General features: G+C 41.5%; 1 protein-coding gene across 1 annotated transcript; it reads right to left on the reverse strand.

Moving 5' to 3' along the window:
- Positions 1-1,221: 1,221 nt before the first annotated feature.
- On the reverse strand, positions 1,222-20,520 carry LOC311088040 (LIM and senescent cell antigen-like-containing domain protein 1). The gene is made up of 11 exons (XM_084121677.1): positions 20,030-20,520; positions 9,847-10,006; positions 7,900-7,966; positions 7,683-7,803; positions 7,444-7,593; positions 6,164-6,314; positions 5,927-6,019; positions 5,488-5,536; positions 5,299-5,374; positions 3,545-3,701; positions 1,222-2,664 (listed from the first exon to the last, which is right to left on the reverse strand). The coding sequence occupies exons 1-10, from the start codon at positions 20,158-20,160 to the stop codon at positions 3,572-3,574; spliced, it is 1,128 nt and encodes a 375-aa protein (XP_083977803.1). The 5' UTR covers positions 20,161-20,520; the 3' UTR covers positions 1,222-2,664; positions 3,545-3,571.
- Positions 20,521-20,909: the final 389 nt, after the last annotated feature.

Consider the following 20,909-nt stretch of genomic DNA (forward strand, 5'->3'; position numbering starts at 1 on the left):
AGGATCTGGAGAGATTCTGAATGAATGATCTGGAGAGATTCTGTATGAAGGAAAGAAGGATCTGGAGAGATTCTGTATGAAGGAATGAAGGATCTGGAGAGATTCTGAATGAATGATCTGGAGAGATTCTGTATGAAGGAATGAAGGATCTGGAGAGATTCTGTATGAAGGAATGAAGGATCTGGAGAGATTCTGAATGAAGGATCTGAAGAGATTCTGTATGAAGGAACGAAGGATCTGGAGAGATTCTGTATGAAGGAATGAAGGATCTGGAGAGATTCTGTATGAAGGAAAGAAGGATCTGGAGAGATTCTGAATGAAGGATCTGGAGAGATTCGGTATGGAGGAATGAATGATCTGGAGAGATTCTGTATGAAGGAATGAAGGATCTGGAGAGATTCTGCATGAAGCAAAGAAGGATCTGGAGAGATTCTGTATGAAGGAATGAAGGATCTGGAGAGATTCTGTATGAAGGAATGAAGGATCTGGAGAGATTCTGAATGAAGGATCTGGAGAGATTCTGTATGAAGGAATGAATGATCTGGAGATTCTGTATGAAGGAATGAAGGATTTGGAGAGATTCTGTTTGAAGGAATGAAGGATCTGGAGAGATTCTGTATGAAGGAATGAAGGATCTGGAGAGATTCTGAATGAAGGATCTGGAGAGATTCTGTATGAAGGAATGAAGGATCTGGAGAGATTCTGTATGAAGGAAAGAAGGATCTGGAGAGATTCTGTATGAAGGAAAGAAGGATCTGGAGAGATTCTGTATGAAAGAATGAAGGATCTGGAGAGATTCTGTATGAAGGAAAGAAGGATCTGGAGAGATTCTGTATGAAAGAATGAAGGATCTGGAGAGATTATGTATGGAGGAATGAAGGATCTGGAGAGATTCTGTATGAAGGAATGAAGGATCTGGAGAGATTCTGTATGGAGGAATGAAGGATCTGGAGAGATTCTGTATGAAGAAATGGTCTCTGATCTCCAAACTCATCAGCCATTATATAATACTCAGAGCCTATTATCTTGGCAAAAGGAGGTTGAAAAAAGTGTTGAATAAAACATTAATTCCATGAGATTTTCCCTCTATGAAAGGATAGATCTTTGGAACTTTAGGAATGAATGATCAAAAGGGTAAACTGTAGATGTATCTTCTCTTCTACACTCGACCAGGTCTGTACATTAAGCACTTGTGTTATCAGTGTGATAGTAGACAAAATTAAGTTCTTGCAGTAAAACTTTTTATTGTGTTTTTGCTGCTGAACAATATAAACATCCACACAGAAAATCCAATTCTATAGACCTCAAGTGAGGAATTAAACAGAACATAAGACTGCATATCTTCATCTTCATGAACACACCACTGAAGTGACTGAACTACAATAAGAAATCTCGGTAACAATTTATTTTAATGTGTCCACACACGTTACATGTATTTACTATAGTAATAACTCTAAATTATGCATAATTACATGCAATTAACCCTCAACCAAATCCTGATCCTACCCAAACCCTATAGTAAGTACATGTAGTTAATTATTACCGTAAAACTTCAAATAATAGCCCGGGCTTCTATTTACCCAAATCGCCGAACTGCACCGGCTTGTATTTGAGACAGGCGTCTATAAGAGACAGGCCTTTAATTTAGTGTTGAGATGTTCAAGCATGACAGTAGGAGGTTACCACATTATATTATGTTTTATTTATAATTAATTCGAATGTGTTTAACAAATCATTTAATGTAAGAAATGTCTTTGGCTATTGGCAGCATAAAAAAAACCCATAAAAAATGAAACGATGTGACAGCAATGGGCAGAACACAAGTTACCGCTAAAATCCATCGAGCATTTTAACTTGTTGCCCGAAACACATCAACAAGAAAGAATGAAGGCTACCCTGTAAAACAACTGCAAACGTGATAGAAAATTACTCTATTCATCACTATCATCATCCCCGCGATCCTCAATTACAAGTTCATTGGCGAATTCCTCCTCCACGTCGCTCTCCTCCACTTCTCCCTCTCCAGCCTCCGCTAACTCTGCCTGCCTTGCTAGCGCTAACAGCTCCCGCCCAGATGCACACGGCTCTCCCTCTTTGAAACAATGGATAATGTGATCCTCGCTTCCATCAGAAGCTACTGTCAGGCCACATACCTAAGGATAACATCCCAAAGTTAATGAAATATATTATCTCCTCTTTCTCCCTCACACACACGCGTGCGCGCGAATAGTGATGAGTCGTTCATGAACGGTTGCGTCTGTCACGTGAAATCTAATCAAAACATAGAACAGACAATCTGACGGGTTTTAGAAGATCAAATACAACCCGATACTAAAAAACAGACCAGGCCTCTATTTGAGACCGGCCTTTATTTACCCAAACCTGTCGTCACACCAGGCGTTTAAAAGAGACAGGCGTCTATTTGGGACTCGGCCATTATTTTAAGTTTTACGGTATTACTCAGTACTTAAATCTATAATTACACTGTAACAGGGACACATTAAAATAAAGTGTAACCGAAATCTCAATCGTAGCTCATAACGTACAGATTCTGTGCAATCGAGATGAAATCCAGCGCACATGAACATGTAGACAGTGAATGTATTCAGACGCGTGTGCTTGAGTCGGTTCAGTCGTTCATCTTCATCAAGCGCAGATAAACTCCTGCAAACACAGTTCAACAACTCAATCAGTCATCAGTCCAACATAACCATGAGGAAGGTTATGGCTACAGGACAAATAATAGAAGAAGCTAAAGAGACCCTTAGCTTTTGGATGTTTAAATTGAATGAAATACAACAACAAAAGTCATTTTTTTCTTGTTTTATTCATGAAAGAGAAGAATGTATGTATAAAACTGGTCAGAAATGCTCTAATGGACCAAAGGTTTGACTTGAGAGTAAAACCGTCTTCATCAGCACTCAGTAAAGGTTCAGTGTGAGTATGATTCTCTAGTGTGGCACTTAAAGGAAACCTTCACCCAAAAATGAAGCTTCTCATGATTTACTCGCCCTCATGCCGTCCCAGGAGTACATGACTCTATTTTTGACAGACAGTCCATCTCTGTGAATCAATGGAAACGGGACCTCCAGTAAACATGCCAGTATTCCATAAGAGCCCAGTGGATGAATCAAAGACTTCTGAAGCCAAACGATTGGTGTGTGTGTGTGATAGAGAAAAATACTAATATTGTAACTTTTTAAAATATGAACCATTGCTTCCGGCCAGCTGTTATGCATGTGTTTGTTGACATAGACGTGTACGTGTTCTGAACCTCACGCGAGAGAAATGCAGAGGAACGTCACATCAAGAGAACACACATGACAGCTGGAAGAGATGGTTCATTTCACACCTATCGTTTCGCTTCAGAAGACGCTGATTCATCCACTGGGCTTGTAATGATACCCGTCATGTTCGTTTCATGTGGTTTTTGATAAGGTCCCGTATACTTGCATTATATGGACTCGTGAGTTGGTTTCAGATCTCCAGAGAATGATGAGAGAAGCTTCATCTTTAACACTTTAGGGAGGTTGAAAGCACTGACCGTTGAGGTGTTGTGATGCAGCCATCATCACAGACAGATGGGCATCTTCTTCTTCTTGTCTTGTTCACGCCTGGACAAGCGTCTCTTGAGCTCGTCTGGCACTCGCTCGTAGCAGCGCTTACACACGGGCTTCAGGTCCATCTCCACAAACTTATCCCTGAACAACAGCACAGATCAGTGAAGAAATGAGCAATTCCCACCCTATGTGAGTTTAGTTGGCAGTGGTTTGGCATTTTTGAACATTACATTTACATTTTTGCGGTTTCATTAATTTTGTTTCATAAGTGTTTTGCTATTAATGTCACTATGAAATCAAAACAGACCATTCTTATTTCTTATGGAATCTTTATTCTGAAAGATTTATTGGTGCATATGATAATTGTTTTAAATTCATGTTCCTGGTAATCTTGAATCAGAATAACTTCCTCTTGCAGCAACTCTTCTCTGATGATGAGGGCGGGGCTATAACCTGTCACTCACATGAGATCAGCCAATAGCAAACCACAACCATCCAATCAAGCCCCACCCACATTTGCTCTTGTTCCACAGGCCGTTTCACTTGTACATAATAAAGTCTAGCGCAACTTCTGTTTCATGATGAAATAATGCGGGAAAAGTTTATTGTCAAATGTAAGAATGTTAAATGTAAGAAAAGTGATTTTTGTTTTAGTCTTTCATTCAAAATATTTACAAAAATCCAACCTTTAAATTAAGTATACTTAAAAAGAAAAGAGAAAAATTGTATTTTCTGCAAAACGTGTAAATTATTGGCACCTTTAGAAATTCTTATGAGTATAAATTAAACTATATTGTGCAATATATATTATCCATTTAAGTTTAACAGTGATTTATTACAGTGAAGTGGTAAACTATGATGTCCTGTTTCACTGTGTAACACTGGCCAAATTCAGTGGACGGGCCATCACGGTTCTGGAGAACAGGTTTTGAAGGCTTAAGATGGCAGAGCTCCAGGGCTTCATTAGCCCATCATGTGGCCCGCTTAGGCTCACTCTGGTGGGCGAGAGAGTTCAATTTCAAGGGAATTCTCCAGGAATTGACCGGCTGACTTTCTGAAACTGCATCCCAGGCAGGGTGCACCATCCTGGGCATGGTTTAAATAACGAAATAACTAAGTTTAGGTTTTGAAGCATATGGACACTGAGCTCCAGGGGGATTGTTGGCTCAGTTCAGACATCCACCCTCTCAGAGCAGGTCCGGGGCCGGGGAGGATCCACCATCGCAGGTCTCGGACCCTGGAGGACTTTCCTCCGCAGAAAAATATGTATTTTATATATGTAAAATATGTGATGTATTTACTAGTGAAACCGCTAAAGAATAAAAAACATGACCCTAGCCTTGATTTTATCCTTCAGTTGTTGACTAAATTATGAAAATGGGCCATATGTGATTGGCTTGATTGCACACAGAGAAACTATGACACTTTCATTAATGATTATGAGTTCAAAATGAATATATGCAGGAATTATTCACAATTAAACCAGTAACACACATTAAGAAACACACAAAAGGTTAATTCTGATTTCATGCCAACTATAAGGATTGTGCTTGTTCAGAAATGAAATTTGAAACTACCATAAGAAATATCCACTGAAGTGACAACTGTCCCCAATGTCCACTGAAGTGACAACTGTCCCCAATGTCCCTGATTAATTTAACATGGTTTGTATGATTAGAATGTGAATGTTTTATTTCGATATGTTACTTCCCAGCAACATTTCAGTAATGGTACGCACTTGAGTGTCAGTTTGGAGTTGCATGTGGAGCAGCTGAAGCATTTGACACACCAGGCCTTATTCAGTGCAGACACAACTAACAGATAAAAGAGAGAATCAAGCATACACGTGAGTTATAAATCCTGAGATCATTATACATATAATGCAAATGTTGAACAGTGTTCAAGTGTTTAAAGCAAACCGTCTCACCGTCTCCCTCAATGACGCGGTTGCAGTGGTTACAGACGTCTCCGAAGAGCTGGAAGACAGATGTGACACACACACACTCAGATCACGAGTAGAACATCTGGGACTGTGTCCAGCTGTTGTAGACACCGTTGTGTCTCAGTATCTTTCTACTGTCTCATACCTATCATCTCTATCATGGGCTGATCACTCCTTTCACATTTTAAATGCTTCATGAGAAATCTGAACATCCTTATAAGTTACTACAGTATTCCAACAATGATTTGAAGTAAATGCCTGTATAAACTGAAAAGACAACAAGCATCTGTTTCATTAATGCTGATATTGAAATCTTCATGTCCTGATCTTGGTATATTGAATATTTCACTACATTCATGTTTTGTATTTATTTTGCAAAAGTGTACTTAAGATTAATAAAACTGAGCTAATTCCCAGACTGTACCTGGTTGTAGTGAGTCTCACAGTACGCCAAGCCTTTGCGCTCATAGTGCCGGTGACCCAGGAACGCTTTCTCGCATTTAGCACACACAAAATGCTGCAAACACACGTGTGCATGAAAGAAAGAGGGGAATAGGTAATGATCCCACTTTAGAGTTTAAAGCATCAATGATGATTAATCGTTCAAAGATCAGAATATATATTCTGGGCATTCTTTAGATGAGGCGCTGTGCTGAAATACCTCCACGTGCCACTGTTTGCCCATGGCGTTGACCACGCGGCCCTCGACGGGTCTCCTGCAGGCGCCGCAGATCGGCACGCCCAGCTTATCATGACACGGCAGACAGTAGAGCTCGCCTTTCAGCTCCCTGGCGTCCGCCGTCAGCTCCTTACTGCACACACACACACACGGGGTTGTTTGGCTATACTTCTGAGGACATAGGCGTAATGGTTTTTATACTGTCCAAACTGTATATTCTATTTCCCTACACTAACCCGACCCATCACGCACACACACACACACACACACACACTAACCCGACCCCTAAACCTTCCCATCACAGAAAACTTTCTGCATTTTTTAAAGTTTATTAAAACACTCTTTAGTATGTTTTAAAAGCCATTTGAAATACAAAGACTCAGGAAATGTCCTCATAAATCACGTTCACGTTGTAACACCAGTGTAATAGTCATGTCATTATACAAAATTTTGTCCTCATAAATCACAAAAACAAACGCACACACACACACACGCACAACCTTGAGCTCAAGAGAGGTGCTATACTGATTACAACGCTCTCAGAATTGATCCAATAGGGTCCACAACAGCTCGTCACTGGGGCAGAACCCTTAAAAAGGTCAAATTATGTTATATTTGGTCCTATTATTTCCATGTTCATCTTTCCTCAGTCTGTAATGATGGTCTGTAATGTTGCCGAAAAAGTTCCAACGTCCCTCCAGCGGAAGTTCTTCTCTATAATATCAGTGTCAGTGTTTCTGAACTCCCTGAACATTGTAGTCTTGAGTTTCTTCCGGGAACGAACACGTCACAATATTCTTCATTTAAATAATTCTTACGCAGAATAAAGGGGCGGGGCCTGGTTGAGTGAGTTAGTAGTGTGTTAAACTGGCGGTTATGGTAAGGGGCGGGACATTTCCAAAACACACTCGAAGTGCTCGACCAATCACAACACACTGCTCCAGCCGACCAATCAGAGCACAGTGTGCTTTTCAGAAGGAGGGGCTTCATAGAGACAGGAACTGGGAAGAGAGGAGCCGCAACAATGGAGAATATGAGGAAAATAATCACCATTGAAGCGGGAAAACCACTTCTAGTAGAGTATAAAACAACATCAAGACCGTAAAAGGACATTATATGGCCTCTTTAAAGGGACAGCGCTGTACCTAAACAGACGACTGATAAACGTTTATCCAGTGAACTCCTGTTTATCAGGAAAATGAGAAACTCTGAGAAGCTCTCATCTGTCCAGTTGCTGGTGTGTTTGCAGTACGTTTCCTCACCCGCAGTTATTGCAGCTGAAGTGGTCAGGATGGTACGGATCGTTCTTGAAAATCAGTGGAACATCTTCAACGATGGCTTGGCATTTCTGGCAGATGTACTTCCCCAGACCATGAGCCTTTTCACGGTTATGACACGGACGGCACAAATGTCTGTAGGGCAGAATTACATTTGCTGAATTTGAATTTCGAATCACATTCATGTTTACATTCAGTGCCCTACTGTCTTATCTGAGACTCACCTGCCTGCGTTCTTCACAAAGCCCACGTCTGCCAGAACAGCCTGACAGAGATCACAGCAGAAACAGTCGGGATGCCAGCTGAGGTTCATGGCCTTTATCACACGGCCGATGACGAACTCGCCTGCGAACAGGACCAATCACACACACACATGCTGCACGCGTCACACACCAATGCTGAAATATGGGGGAAGTTAGTTTGAGTTGTGTGTTTACTCACCACACTGGTGACAGCAGGGAGCAAACAGCATCTGGAAGTCATGCTCGCAGTATTTTCTGCCTTCAAACTGCGAAAGCAAGAGCAGGATACATGCGTCAGACGTCACAGAAAAACACCTGGCTGTTCCTACTGTTCAGTGCAGATTCATGACTCCGTCTTAGACAAGATTTTAAAACTCACGGCTTATGGAAACATAGGAGTTATATGGACTATTGTTCTGTAGCACATATCATAATAAAGCCAACTTAACTTCTCAGGTTTGAGTGAACGTTGCCATTTTTTCCATGTTCCCGAGCGCGTCAATGATTACGAAACATTTTATTAAGAGTCATTTATTTAGAGTGTTCCAGGTGTTTATTCATTCTTCCCCCTCTTTTCAATTGAAATGATTAACATCTAAGCAAAACGTGTTTTCTGTGAATGGATAATCAAATTAAATGTTTGTGTCTTCAACACCACTTTACATCGCAAAGTCATCCTCTAGGAAATGACATCATTTTTGGTGGGAAAACAATAGCACAAACATCACTGAGTAATGAATTCAGAGATGGTTTGTGGTATTAGTTGTTTTTTGCCAGGGCAAATCATTCATCCTTTAAAACCAAACAAATCCAAACATATGTATGTTATAACCTTTCTAGAAATACCTCCTGAAATTACAACAACAGCCTTAGAGCTGCACAATGACCTGCATATTACAGCTCACACAAAGGAAATCTCTTTATTTAATATACCTTTATACAAATTTCATGAGAACAATTTAAATATACTTAATTTCCCCAAAGGAAAATGTCATAATCGACAGTGTTATTAATGGTCCATGTGATATGTGTAAAATTTGAGGTGATATGTTCACTTTTTATCATAAAAGCATGAAACTTGGTGCACTTGAACAGTTTGTGGCCCTGAACATTTTCAGAAATGGAGCCATCGCAAAATGGCCGCCACAAGGCGTTTTTGCGACGGCTCCATTTCTGAAAATGTTCAGGGTTGCAAACTGTTCAAGTGCATCAAGTTTCATGCTTTTATGAAAAAGTGAACATCATTTTCACATATCAAGTCAAGTCACCTTTATTTATATAGCGCTTTTTACAAAACAGATTGTTTCAAAGCAGCTTTACAGACGTAACAGGAAAATGCAACAAAGTTTGTTTCAAGAGGAAAATAGCGTCACAGCTTAAGTAAGTTCAGTGATTTTTTATTTTGTTGTAAAAAATTTATTCATTTAGTTCATTTATATATATATAGCCGCTCTGGAGAAAGTCGTCAGTTCTCATATAATGGTGTCAGTGCAGGAGATCAATATTATTGTTGAATATTAAATTAAATGTCCCCAACTAAGCAAGACAAAAGCCAAAGGTAACAGTGGCAAGGAACCAAAACTCCATCAATGACAGAATGGAGAAAAACCCTTGGGAGAACCCAGACTCAGTCTCAGTTCTCCTCTGGCCAATGAACGAACAGTGTGTGATTATGATTCAGGCAGCATTACAGGTCAGAGGTCAGATTAGATCAGAATATTATCCAGTTCCCTCTGGTTGAAGATCGGAGTCACACCGGTATGGTGACGAGTTTGTTGAGGATCAGTGCCGATGGCTGTCGTGTCGATGAAGCCTTCACAGGAGAGAGTCTAGTAGACACAATCTCTGCTAACACTTCAGGGTGACACATATCACCTGGACTATAAAGCAATTTGTGTTTCTGCTGCCCTCAGAGCGTTAAAGCGTTTGAGTCTCTTTAGAGACTTCACAGTAAAATCTGAATATGGTTGAAATGAAATGTCTGTAAAGCACATGATCTCAGGTCTAGAATAAATAACTTTTGTCTAAGTGCGAGCTGATATAGTACTGTAGCATCTCTTGCTGCCATCAGTTCATATAAGGGGCTGGAGATTGTGTTATATCCTCACACAGATAGTCATAGAAATATGTAACGGCGGTGTCTGACCTCGTAGAAGAGGCCGTGCAGGAACTGCTGAAAGCACTGCGCGCAGACGAAGCACTGCTCGTGGAACAGCTCGCCGTTACTGTTCACCATCCTCTCCGTCGCCGTGAAGCCGGCCTTACAGCGCTCACACACCGCGTGGGCCAGCGCATTCGTCATGTTGCTGTGGAGACAGAGGTTCATCTTCTGATAAAATATACTAGTCTATGTGACAGGTTCAGTGTTTTTAATATTTTCTCTGGCTTTTGGTTCATCAGAATTAGTTTTTACATCTTAATGGTGGTGTACCTCTCAAATGGAAAGAAACGCTCACTGGCACTGACTGCGCTGCGTCTTGACATTGAGCACACCTGTGCGGCGCAATCACTGAGGAGCGTTAGGTTCTAGAGGCTTTATAAAAAGCACGTCTAAGTGTGGTCGTGTCATTCTCCCTCTACGCGTGTTCATGTTCTGTGGGCCGTAAAGGTCTATCGGCTTTTTATTTCCTGATGCTTTTCCCTGGTGAGTCGCCTGGTTTATTGCTCTCTTACAGATGCAATGCATGGTTTAATGATGTATTTGTTATTAGGGATGTGTGTGTGAGAGGTGGCAAGCACAGTAAGCATTTAAAGCCTGTTTCCTATGTCCGTTTTCTATGGCCGTTTCCTTTTTTTTCTTTTTTTTTTTTTTTTACCTTTATTTAACCAGGAAAAGTCCCATTGAGTTACAGTAACTCTTCTCCCAGGGAGTCCTGGCCAAGATAGGCGGCCAAAGAAAAAACATTAAAAAAAGACAGGACAAAAAATGACATACTACACAACAAATCTCTATACATAGACTATACATAAACAAACAAGACATTTTGTTTAACTTAAGTAAATACAAACATATAATTTAAAGGGTACCTAGTTAAAAACAATTACACCGTTCAGTCAAAGTTGACTTTAAAAGGTTTTTAAAAATATTAATAGATGGAAGTGATTCTAAATTTAAGGTGTTTTGGAGTTTATTCCAGACATTTGGTGCATATGATGAAAAAGCTTTTTTACCAAATTCTGTTTTTGTTGATGGAATAATTAATAATATTTTTTTTGACGACCTTGTTCTGTAAACACTGTTTTGGTAAGTAAGTAAATTTGAAATGTAAATGGGTAATTTACCCATTAGTGCTTTGGCAATAAAAATCAAAAGATGGAATTTTCTTCTGAGAGAGAGGGAGGGCCATTGTACAGTTTCATACAGAGTGCAGTGGTGAGTCCTAGCTGTTGCATCTGTAATGAAACGTAAGGCAGAGTGATATAATACATCTAATTTTTTTAATAAAAATGAGGTAGAGTGCATATAAATTAAATCATCGTAATCCAAAACTGTTAAGAATGAACTCTGCACCAACCTTTTCCTTGCTGAATAAGGAAAACACCTCTTTAATCTAAAATAAAAACCTAACTTAGGTCTGAGTTTTTTTAAAAGGCTCTCAATATGGTACCCAAAAGACAATTTATCATCAATCTAAATACCTAGGTATTTGTAAGAAGTCACTCTCTCTATTGGAGTACCACTTTGTGTTAAAATAGTGAAATCCATAGGAGAATGTGAACGTGTAAAGACCATTAATTTAGTTTTTTTAGCATTTAATACCAACTTTAATCCTACCAAAGATTTTTGTACCTGACTAAAGGCAGACTGTAAATGATAAATTGCTTCCTTCAATGATGTAGCAGAGGTGTACAAAATAGTGTCATCTGCGTAAAAATGAGCCTTTGTTTGATTCAGACCTACACCTAAATTATTTATATAAATAGAAAATAAAATAGGACCCAAAACTGATCCTTGGGGGACACCCATTTTTACTTCTAGCAATGATGAGGTACAGTTATATAATGTCACACACTGTGTTCTACCACTCAGGTAATCAGAAAACCAGTTTAGCACAGTGCTACTAAAACCTATGTTTTGCAATCTTTGTAGAAGGAGATTATGGTCAACGGTGTCAAAAGCTTTAGATAAGTCAATGAATAGAGCAGCACAAGACTTTTTGCCATCTAAAGCATTAACAATATCATTTGTAACAGAGGTTACAGCCGTAATTGTTCTGTGTCCTTTCCGGAAACCAGACTGAGTGGAACTTAAAATACAGTTATCAGCTAAAAAATGTTTTAGTTGCTCATTTATAAGAGACTCAAATAGTTTAGACAAGACAGATAATCTGGAAATTGGCCGATAATTATCTAAGGCCGATGGGTCTCCACTTTTTAATAGTGGGAGGACAAATGCAGATTTCCATGATTTGGGGATAGAACCACTGTATAAACTAAGATTAAAAATGGAAGAGATGGGTTAAGCAATCAAATTTGCAGCAGTTTTGAGAAAAAATGGCTCAATCTGGTCTGGCCCAACAGACTTTTTACAGTCCAGGCCTAACAGTGCCTTTTGCACTTCAGGGACAGATATTGAAGTAAAGTTAAAATTATTCAAATTTACATTAGACAAGTTTGTGATAGAAGTTACACTATCTGTGGGGTTGGTTGGGAGTATTGACTGAGTATCTATTCCTGCATTAATAAAATGCTTGTTGAATGTATCTACTATATTTTGTTTACCCCTTACTTCACCCTGACTTGCTATCATAACTTCTGGGATAGTTGGAGGGGGTACGTCTCCCGAAGAAGATTTAATTACTTTCCAAAAATGTTTGGGGTCATTAAGGTTTTCATTTAATAAATTCAGATAATATTCACTTTTTGTACTTTTTATTAGTCTTGTGCATTTGTTTCTTAATACCCTATAATTTACCCAGCATTTATCATTATTATTTACTTTTGCTTTAATTCATGCTTTATTCCGTTCTCTAATAGCTGTTGCAATAGAGTCATTAAACCAAGGATTGTCTCTACCCCTCACTCTGTATCTTCTGATAGGGGCATGTTTTTCAACTATAGCTAAAAAGGTCTTTTTGAAATAATTCCAGGCCAGCTCAACATCATCCATATCACAAACTAAGTTTAAATCACTCTGATAGATTTCATGAAGAAAAGCTTCCTCATTAAAACATTTATAATTTCGTTTAAAAATATACCGTGGCTTAGTTTTAGTCAATTTGCAGTTTCTAACACACACAACCATACAGTGATCACTGATATCATTACAGAAAACGTCTGTTTCCTATGTCTGTTTCCAATGTCCGTTTCCTATGCCTGTTTCCAATGTCCGTTTCCTATGCCCGTTTTCTATGCCCGTTTCCTATGCCTGTTTCCATTGTCCGTTTTCTATGCCTGTTTCCAATGTCCGTTTCCTATGCCCGTTTTCTATGCCCGTTTCCTATGCCTGTTTCCATTGTCCGTTTCCTATGCCTGTTTCCTATATCTGTTTCCAATGTGTGTTTCCTATGTCCGTTTCCTATGTCCGTTTCCTATGTCCGTTTCCTATGTCCGTTTCCTATGCCTGTTTCCTATGTCTGTTTCCAATGTCCGTTTCCTATGCCTGTTTCCTATGCCTGTTTCCAATGTCCGTTTCCTATGCCTGTTTCCTATGCCCGTTTCCTATGTCTGTTTCCAATGCCCGTTTCCTATGCCTGTTTCCTATGCCCGTTTCCTATGTCTGTTTCCAATGCCCGTTTCCTATGTCCGTTTCCTATGCCTGTTTCCTATGTCCGTTTCCAATGTCCGTTTCCTATGCCTGTTTCCTATGTCCGTTTCCTATGCCCGTTTCCAATGTCCGTTTCCTATGCCCGTTTCCTATGTCCGTTTCCAATGTCCTTTTCCTATGCCTGTTTCCTATGTCCGTTTCCTATGTCCGTTTTCTATGCCTGTTTCCAATGTCCGTTTCCTATGCCTGTTTCCTATGTCCGTTTCCTATGTCTGTTTCCCTTGCCTGTTTCCTATGCCTGTTTCCTATGCCCATTTCCTATGTCTGTTTCCCTTGCCTGTTTCCTATGTCCGTTTCCTATGTCCGTTTTCTATGCCTGTTTCCAATGTCCGTTTCCTATGTCTGTTTCCCTTGCCTGTTTCCTATGTCCGTTTCCTATGTCCGCTTTCTATGCCTGTTTCCAATGTCCGTTTCCTATGTCTGTTTCCCTTGCCTGTTTCCTATGTCCGCTTTCTATGCCGGTTTCCAATGTGTGTTTACTATGCCTGTTTCCTATGTCCGTTTCCTATGTCTGTTTCCCTTGCCTGTTTCCTATGTCTGTTTCCTATGTCCGTTTTCTATGCCTGTTTCCAATGTCCGTTTCCTATGTCTGTTTCCCTTGCCTGTTTCCTATGTCCGCTTTCTATGCCGGTTTCCAATGTGTGTTTACTATGCCTGTTTCCTATGTCCGTTTCCTATGTCCGTTTTCTATGCCTTTTTCCAATGTCCGTTTCCTATGTCTGTTTCCCTTGCCTGTTTCCTATGTCCGTTTCCTATGTCCGTTTCCCTTGCCTGTTTCCTATGTCCGCTTTCTATGCCGGTTTCCAATGTGTGTTTACTATGCCTGTTTCCTATGTCCGTTTCCTATGTCTGTTTCCCTTGCCTGTTTCCTATGCCTGTTTCCTATGCCCGTTTCCTATGTCCGTTTTCTATGCCTGTTTCCAATGTCCGTTTCCTATGCCTGTTTCCTATGTCCGTTTCCTATGTCTGTTTCCCTTGCCTGTTTCCTATGCCTGTTTCCTATGCCTGTTTCCTATGCCCGTTTCCTATGTCTGTTTCCCTTGCCTGTTTCCTATGTCCGTTTCCTATGTCCGTTTTCTATGCCTGTTTCCTATGTCCATTTCCTACACCTGTTTCCTATGCCCGTTTCCTATGCCTGTTTCCTATGTCCGTTTCCTATGTCCGTTTCCTATGTCCTTTTCCTATGCCTGTTTCCTATGTCCGTTTCCAATGTTGGTTTCCTATGCCTGTTTCCTATGCCCGTTTCCTATGTCCGTTTCCAATGTCCGTTTCCTATGCCTGTTTCCTATGTCCGTTTCCTATGCCTGTTCCCTTATCGAGGGAACTCAACACTGCGTCATTGAAAACGACTCTTTGGGGATGCGCCCTAAGCGTGCGCCTCTGAAGTATGAATGAAACTAATCCAGTCCTGATTGGTGTTGCGTAATGACGTAACGTGACGGCATAACCGGATGCATAAAAGTGACGCCGGCACACACACACATTAGCTTTCACTCTTCAGCAAGTGCTCTGTGTTGTTGTCTGTCATAGTTGTTGTCTGTCAGTTTGATCTCAGAGATATATATATAATGCATGGTGAGTGAGCAATATACAAAGTGTGTTCACCCGTGCCCTACATATCTTACGGGTGAGGACACACACCAGTTATGTGTATATTGTTTGGGAGCGCAGCACGCACAGGCAGCTCTCGAGGGGGCTGCCTGTGATCACTGTGAAGCACTCCCTATAAGAGTGCTGCGCTCCCGCCTGGCTATTTTTAAAGATGATGGCCAGGCTTGTGATCCCTGCGGTTCGGATCCCGCGTCAGTTGAGGACCTTGCGGATGAGAACGAGACTGCCAAGGCACTTTCTCGTTCATCATCTGAAGGTTCTGAGGCGCTGCGGCTTCTTCTGCCTGGGACGAGCGCCCGATGCTCAAGCTGTCTGCTTCTGAGGAAGTGGATGTGCTCAGCATCGAAGGCGAGGAACATGAGTCATACTCGCCGGCTCATGTTCCCGCTTATGAGGAGCTAGTGGAGGTTGTGACGCGTGCTGTGGCCAGACTCAACATCAGCTGGCCACAAAATAAGCAGGATGATCCTTGTCAAAGCAAGCTAGACAAGAGATTCCTGCAGCACCGTTCACAACCTCAGCGCCGTCGTTTGCCGTTTTCCCCAGATCTACATAAAGAGATCTCCAGATCCTGGGAAAAACCCCACTCTTCTCGCATCTCATCACCTACATTATGTGATTACAGTAATGTGGTGGGTGCGAGAGAGTTGGGATATGGCAAGATGCCGCAGATGGAGGAAGCTTTAGCGAGCTATCTTTCTCCGGAAGGGGCATCTTCACTTAAAGCCCCGGTGCTGCCCAGCAAACCGTGCAGAGACACTTCTGCACTGGTTGGCCGGGCTTATATGGCGATTTTGCAAGCGTACCAGGCGTAGAAGTCCTCTAGCCAGAAGGGCGACCTGAGGAATGTCATTCAGGCGAAGAGGGCTTCGGGAAAGAGGTCCTAACCGAAGTGATAGAACCTCTGAGGGCCGCATCAATTTCCAGCGAACGCACACCGTGACGTTCGCCCCAAAAGCTTGCAAAAGACCACCAACTATGATCACAAAATCTTTCTCGACTTCTCCCTGCCAGTCCTCCGTTTCAGGAGGTCGAGAACAGTGCTCGAAAAACACCTGAGGTCAGTCTCGAGAGGCTGGTTGCCTTAGTAGATTTTGTAGAAGAATGGCAACGCCTTCCGAATATATCTATGTGGGTTCTGAATATAATAAAAAATGGGTACAGACTGCAGTTCGGTCACCGACCCCCCAAGTTTGCGGGGGTGGTACCGACTGTAGTGGTTCCAGAACAGGCTCGGGTTATGGAACAAGAGGTATAGACTCTACTGGTCAAATGGGCCATAGAAAGTGTTCCCCTACCAGACAGGGAGTCCGGGTTTTACAGCCGGTACTTTATAGTTCCAAAGAAGGATGGCGGGCTGAGGCCGATTTTAGATCTGAGGCAGTTGAATCGTTCTCTGAGGAGATTCAGGTTCAAGATGCTCACTATTCCCATCATCGTGAATCAAATCAGATCTGAGGATTGGTTTGTCACGATAGATCTAAAAGACGCCTATTTTCATGTCTCCATCCTTCCATGTCACAGGAGGTTCCTGAGATTCGCTTTCGGGGGTGAAGCGTACCAATATCAGGTTATTCCGTTCGGCCTAGCACTGTGCAGCTCTGGCTCCACTGAGGCTTCAGGGCATTCGTATACTGAATTACATCAACGACTGGCTCATATTGGCCCAGTCTCGGGAAATGGCAGTTCGGCATCGAGATGTCGTCCTTGGCCACATTCAGAACCTGGGGTTGAGACTAAACACAAAGAAAAGCGTGTTGGAACCAGCTCAGAAAACTACGTTTCTGGGTGTGGTATGGAATTCGGTTACGATGCGGGCACATATGTCTCCCGCACATATCGAGTCCATCCTGGCCATGGTGTCCGGGATAAAGCTAGGCCAGGCCATCACTGTAAAGCAATTTCAAAGACTGCTGGGCCTCATGGCAGCGGCAACATAATACCTTTGGGCCTTCTACACATGAGGCCCCTTCAGTGGTGGCTGAAAGCCAAGGGGTTTTCCCCGAGGGGAAATCCATTCTGTACAATCAGGGTCACGCGCAGATGCCTTGGTTCCTGTCCCAAGGGCCAGTGTTAGGAGCGTCATGTCGCCGGAAAACCGTTTCGACAGACGCCACCCTCACTGGCTGGGGCACAGTCATGGATGGCCGCTTTGCCAGGGGTCTGTGGCAGGACCATCATCACTATTGGCATATAAATTGCCTAGAGATGTTGGCTGTGTTCAGGGCCCTGAGGAGCTTCCTCCCAGACATCAAAGGTTATCACGTCCTGATATGTTCAGACAATACATCAGTGGTAGCTTATCTGAACCGACAAGGGGGACTCAGATCGCACCCTCTATCCAGACTGGCGCATCAGATTATTCTATGGTCCCAAGGGAAAATATTATCTATTAGAGCAATATATGTCCCGGGGGTTCAGAATCAGGGAGCAGACATGCTGTCGAGCAAGGGGCTGAGGCCCGGGGAATGGAGACTTCACCCAGAGGTGGTGGAGTTGATATGGTAGAGGTTTGGACCAATGGAAGTGGATCTATTTGCATCTCGAGAGACGTCCCACTGTCCACTTTGGTTCTCCCTCACACATCCAGCCCCACTGGGGTTGGATGTCATGGTACAGGCCTGGCCGAGGCTTCGCTTTTTTCCTTTATTTATATACAATACTGATTGTGCCTGTCCTTCACTGACAGTGTTCAAAAGAACTGAGCTCTTCTGACAGCCATATGAAGAAGTTTCTGTAGAGTGAGCAGTGAATTGAAAGGGTCTTACCATTGCTTAAGGTGACTGTTGCTTCTTGTTATTCTTCTGGTTATTTCCCTATGGCGACTGATGAATCAGCAGTCTCACACCTTCACATTAATAGAAAAATGTCAGTTTTATTTTTTTTTGCTTCGCCTTCTGAGAATATAGTTCCCAGTATTTATACGGTTAGAAGATGGCTGTGTCTTATGTGACCTTGTTATTTGTACACGCTGTGACTATACAAATCACAACATGTAAATAGGAAAATGTTGGGTTATTTTGTCACTTATTGGGAGCAGTATGCTAGCTGGAGCCATTTACCTCCAGTCTTTGTGCTAAGCTAAGCTAGCGGTGGGTGCGTCATACAGAGTTACGGCACGCACGGAGATGAGAAGGGTATGTATGGACTTATCTAACTCTGGGGGATACGATGAATAAGCTAAAGTTCCAGAAAGTCGGCGTGTTCCTTTAAGAGTCGTGACGCACTGATTTGATGTGTGATTTTTGTCCCTTCTGTTAATGTTCGATCTATAATAATGTCTGATTAACTGTGGGTATTTAACAGGTAAACTGTCAAGGGTATGTTTATATTTTTTTCTGAAAGCTTTTAGTGGAATAAAGATTCTTTTTGTCAAATAAATTTGTATTGTTTGGAAGTCACTCTGGTTTTCTTAAATACTTTTAGCCAAAGGTTACATCTAGATAACATATTAGAAAATGTTTTCCTGACTGTAACCTTAAGCAACGGTAAGACCCTTTCAATTCACTGCACACTGTACAGAAACTTCTTCATATGGCTGTCAGAAGAGCTCGGTTCAGTGAAGGACAGGCACAATCAGTATTGTATATAAATAAAGGTAACGTGACCATTTAGATGCTGCTTCTGCTCTGCTTCACATTTCCCCACAAATGACAACAGGATGTCTAGCATTTTCCCCTTTAATCCTCTTGAAGAAACATCATTATGAATTAAACAAACAGCTTATATGAATTAATAAGTGGATCTAAAGGAGTGACCTAAAGACTGAATGACTGGAATGAATGCTGTACGCACACTGAGAAGGGAAGACGCCTGGATCCAGTGATCGAGTCTCATGCTGTCTACTGACATACCGTCATCTGATTGATTTCTGAAGGCAGTATAGCTGTGTCTGCCTATGATATCCCACAATCCTGTGCTGTCAGATCATTAGAGCCGTTACTGTGTTCTATGGTGAGTGAGATTAAGCCACAAATACTGTGGACTCACTGTAAAGAGTCACTGGATGAAAGCATCCACCAAAGTACTCCACACTAGGCAGAGAGTATGAAGAATATTACAGCCGTTTGTCTATATGTGGCTCTTTGTGAAGGTCAGACATGCAGCACTGGACAAACATCTATGGCATGTGGATCTGCATATATGGCTGTGAAGCGTTAACTAGCCTCAGCGTCTCATACACACTGCACATGAAAGGGAAACACTGTCTTGAACCGATCAGTTGTTTTTCACTCCGTCAGGATGTTGAGTCCTCAGCTGAAAGTTTACGTATTGTGCATTTTTCAGTAAAAAATGTCTTTAAGTTGCCTAAATAAAGTCTATGCTTAATAGAGAAATATAGCAGTTCAGCTCACCCTTTCTCTACATTTCCAAAATTCAGACTCATCAACTTAATTTCTGAAAAGGTTTTTTGCCTGTAGACTAATTAATTTTTCTATTGCTGTTTTCTGTGAAGGTGTGAGACTTCTGATTCATCAGTCCCCATAGAGAAATAACCAGAAGAATAACAAAGTGCAGTTAACTGTAATATTTGCACTACAAACCAGTTTGTTTATGATTATGGTAATAAAATAATACCAGCTTGCAATATAAAGCAGCATAACAGACTGTTTTTGTGCAGGTAAGATAACTGGAAGCAGATGAGAGCAGAAGCCTCGACACAATTAAGGGAACATTTTTAGAAAAAAGGTTAAACACAGATTTTATTTTATTTTATATTTACAGATTTACTGTTGTTTACTGCTGAAGATTCATGTAAAAGCCAGCCAGTGATCAAACATGGAAACAAACTATTCTAATAATCTGCTTTCAAGACACTATATTTACATTTACACTTAGTAGTCGCTTTTATCTATTTATCATACAAGAGTCAGCCACAATTGAGTAGTATATAGTTGAGTATGAGTATATTTTTGTGACTATGCAGAAGCTGTTGAAGCGGCAGACTCACGATCGCACGTAGAAGTCGCAGAACTCCTTGTAGACTTTGACATCGCTGCGGCGGGGAAGCTCAGATTCAGCAGAGATCTCCGTGTGTTGCTGGAGGCCGTTGATGCTCGCCGCGGGACTCTCGTCCTCCATCACAGAGACCAGAGAGAGAAGAGAACAGAGAGACCACAGAGACCAGAGAGACCACTGAGACCAGAGAGACCACAGGACTGGTGAAGCTCATGTGAGAGACTGAGTCAATAATAGACTGAGAGAGTCTGTCCCGCTGCTTCTGACCTCATGCCTGAAACCTCTCAATAAACCACACTTCAACTGCCTACAAGTGCTTAGTTTGTTTGCATTTTGTCATCTTTTACTAACTGTACAAAAATTACTATCCCTAATGATCTTAATAATCTTAGATATTTTGGTTGAGATAACCCTGTGTTGGAAACTGCACTCTCACAATAACATTAAGAACCAGTAGAGCAATAACTACTTGTAATAATGTATGTTAATCTATTGTTTAGATCTAGTTTCTCAGTTTACATGTGTTGCTGTTTCCTGGGTTCATCATACCACTTTATCCATCAGACAAAGAGAGATTTACATTTAAAGATGGTTTTATGCTCTATATAGAAGCAACTGATTCAAGTTTGACCCAACAGTGAAAAATAAACTTTATTCCTTACACACTAAGAGAGTTAATCGCAGCAACACATTCCTCTTCTGCTCGCCATGTGTCTATAAATACCCCTCGGCTCATCTCCAAACCCGGCAGCTGATGAAACCACAGAGCTAAGTTGGGAATGTGGGGCATGGAAGCACTCGAGGCCTCTGAACCTTGTGCTTCTGCTCGGAGAGAAAGCTCATTTACACTGGAAAACAGATCCACTTCAGAG

The sequence above is a fragment of the Abramis brama genome, assembly GCF_963993115.1.
Source record: "Abramis brama genome assembly, chromosome: 8".
NCBI lineage: Eukaryota > Metazoa > Chordata > Actinopteri > Cypriniformes > Leuciscidae > Abramis > Abramis brama.

What these genes read in the sequence shown, in the direction of transcription:
- LOC311088040 (XM_084121677.1), bottom strand. Translation starts at nt 20,160, where the DNA reads ATGGAGGACGAGAGTCCCGCGGCGAGCATCAACGGCCTCCAGCAACAC. An exon ending in TGCGACTTCTACGTGCGATC is followed by an intron (nt 10,007 to 20,029) that starts GTGAGTCTGCCG and finishes CTGTCTCCACAG; the next exon opens with CAACATGACGAATGCGCTGG. An exon ending in TTTGTGAAGAACGCAGGCAG is followed by an intron (nt 7,594 to 7,682) that starts GTGAGTCTCAGA and finishes TCTGCCCTACAG; the next exon opens with ACATTTGTGCCGTCCGTGTC.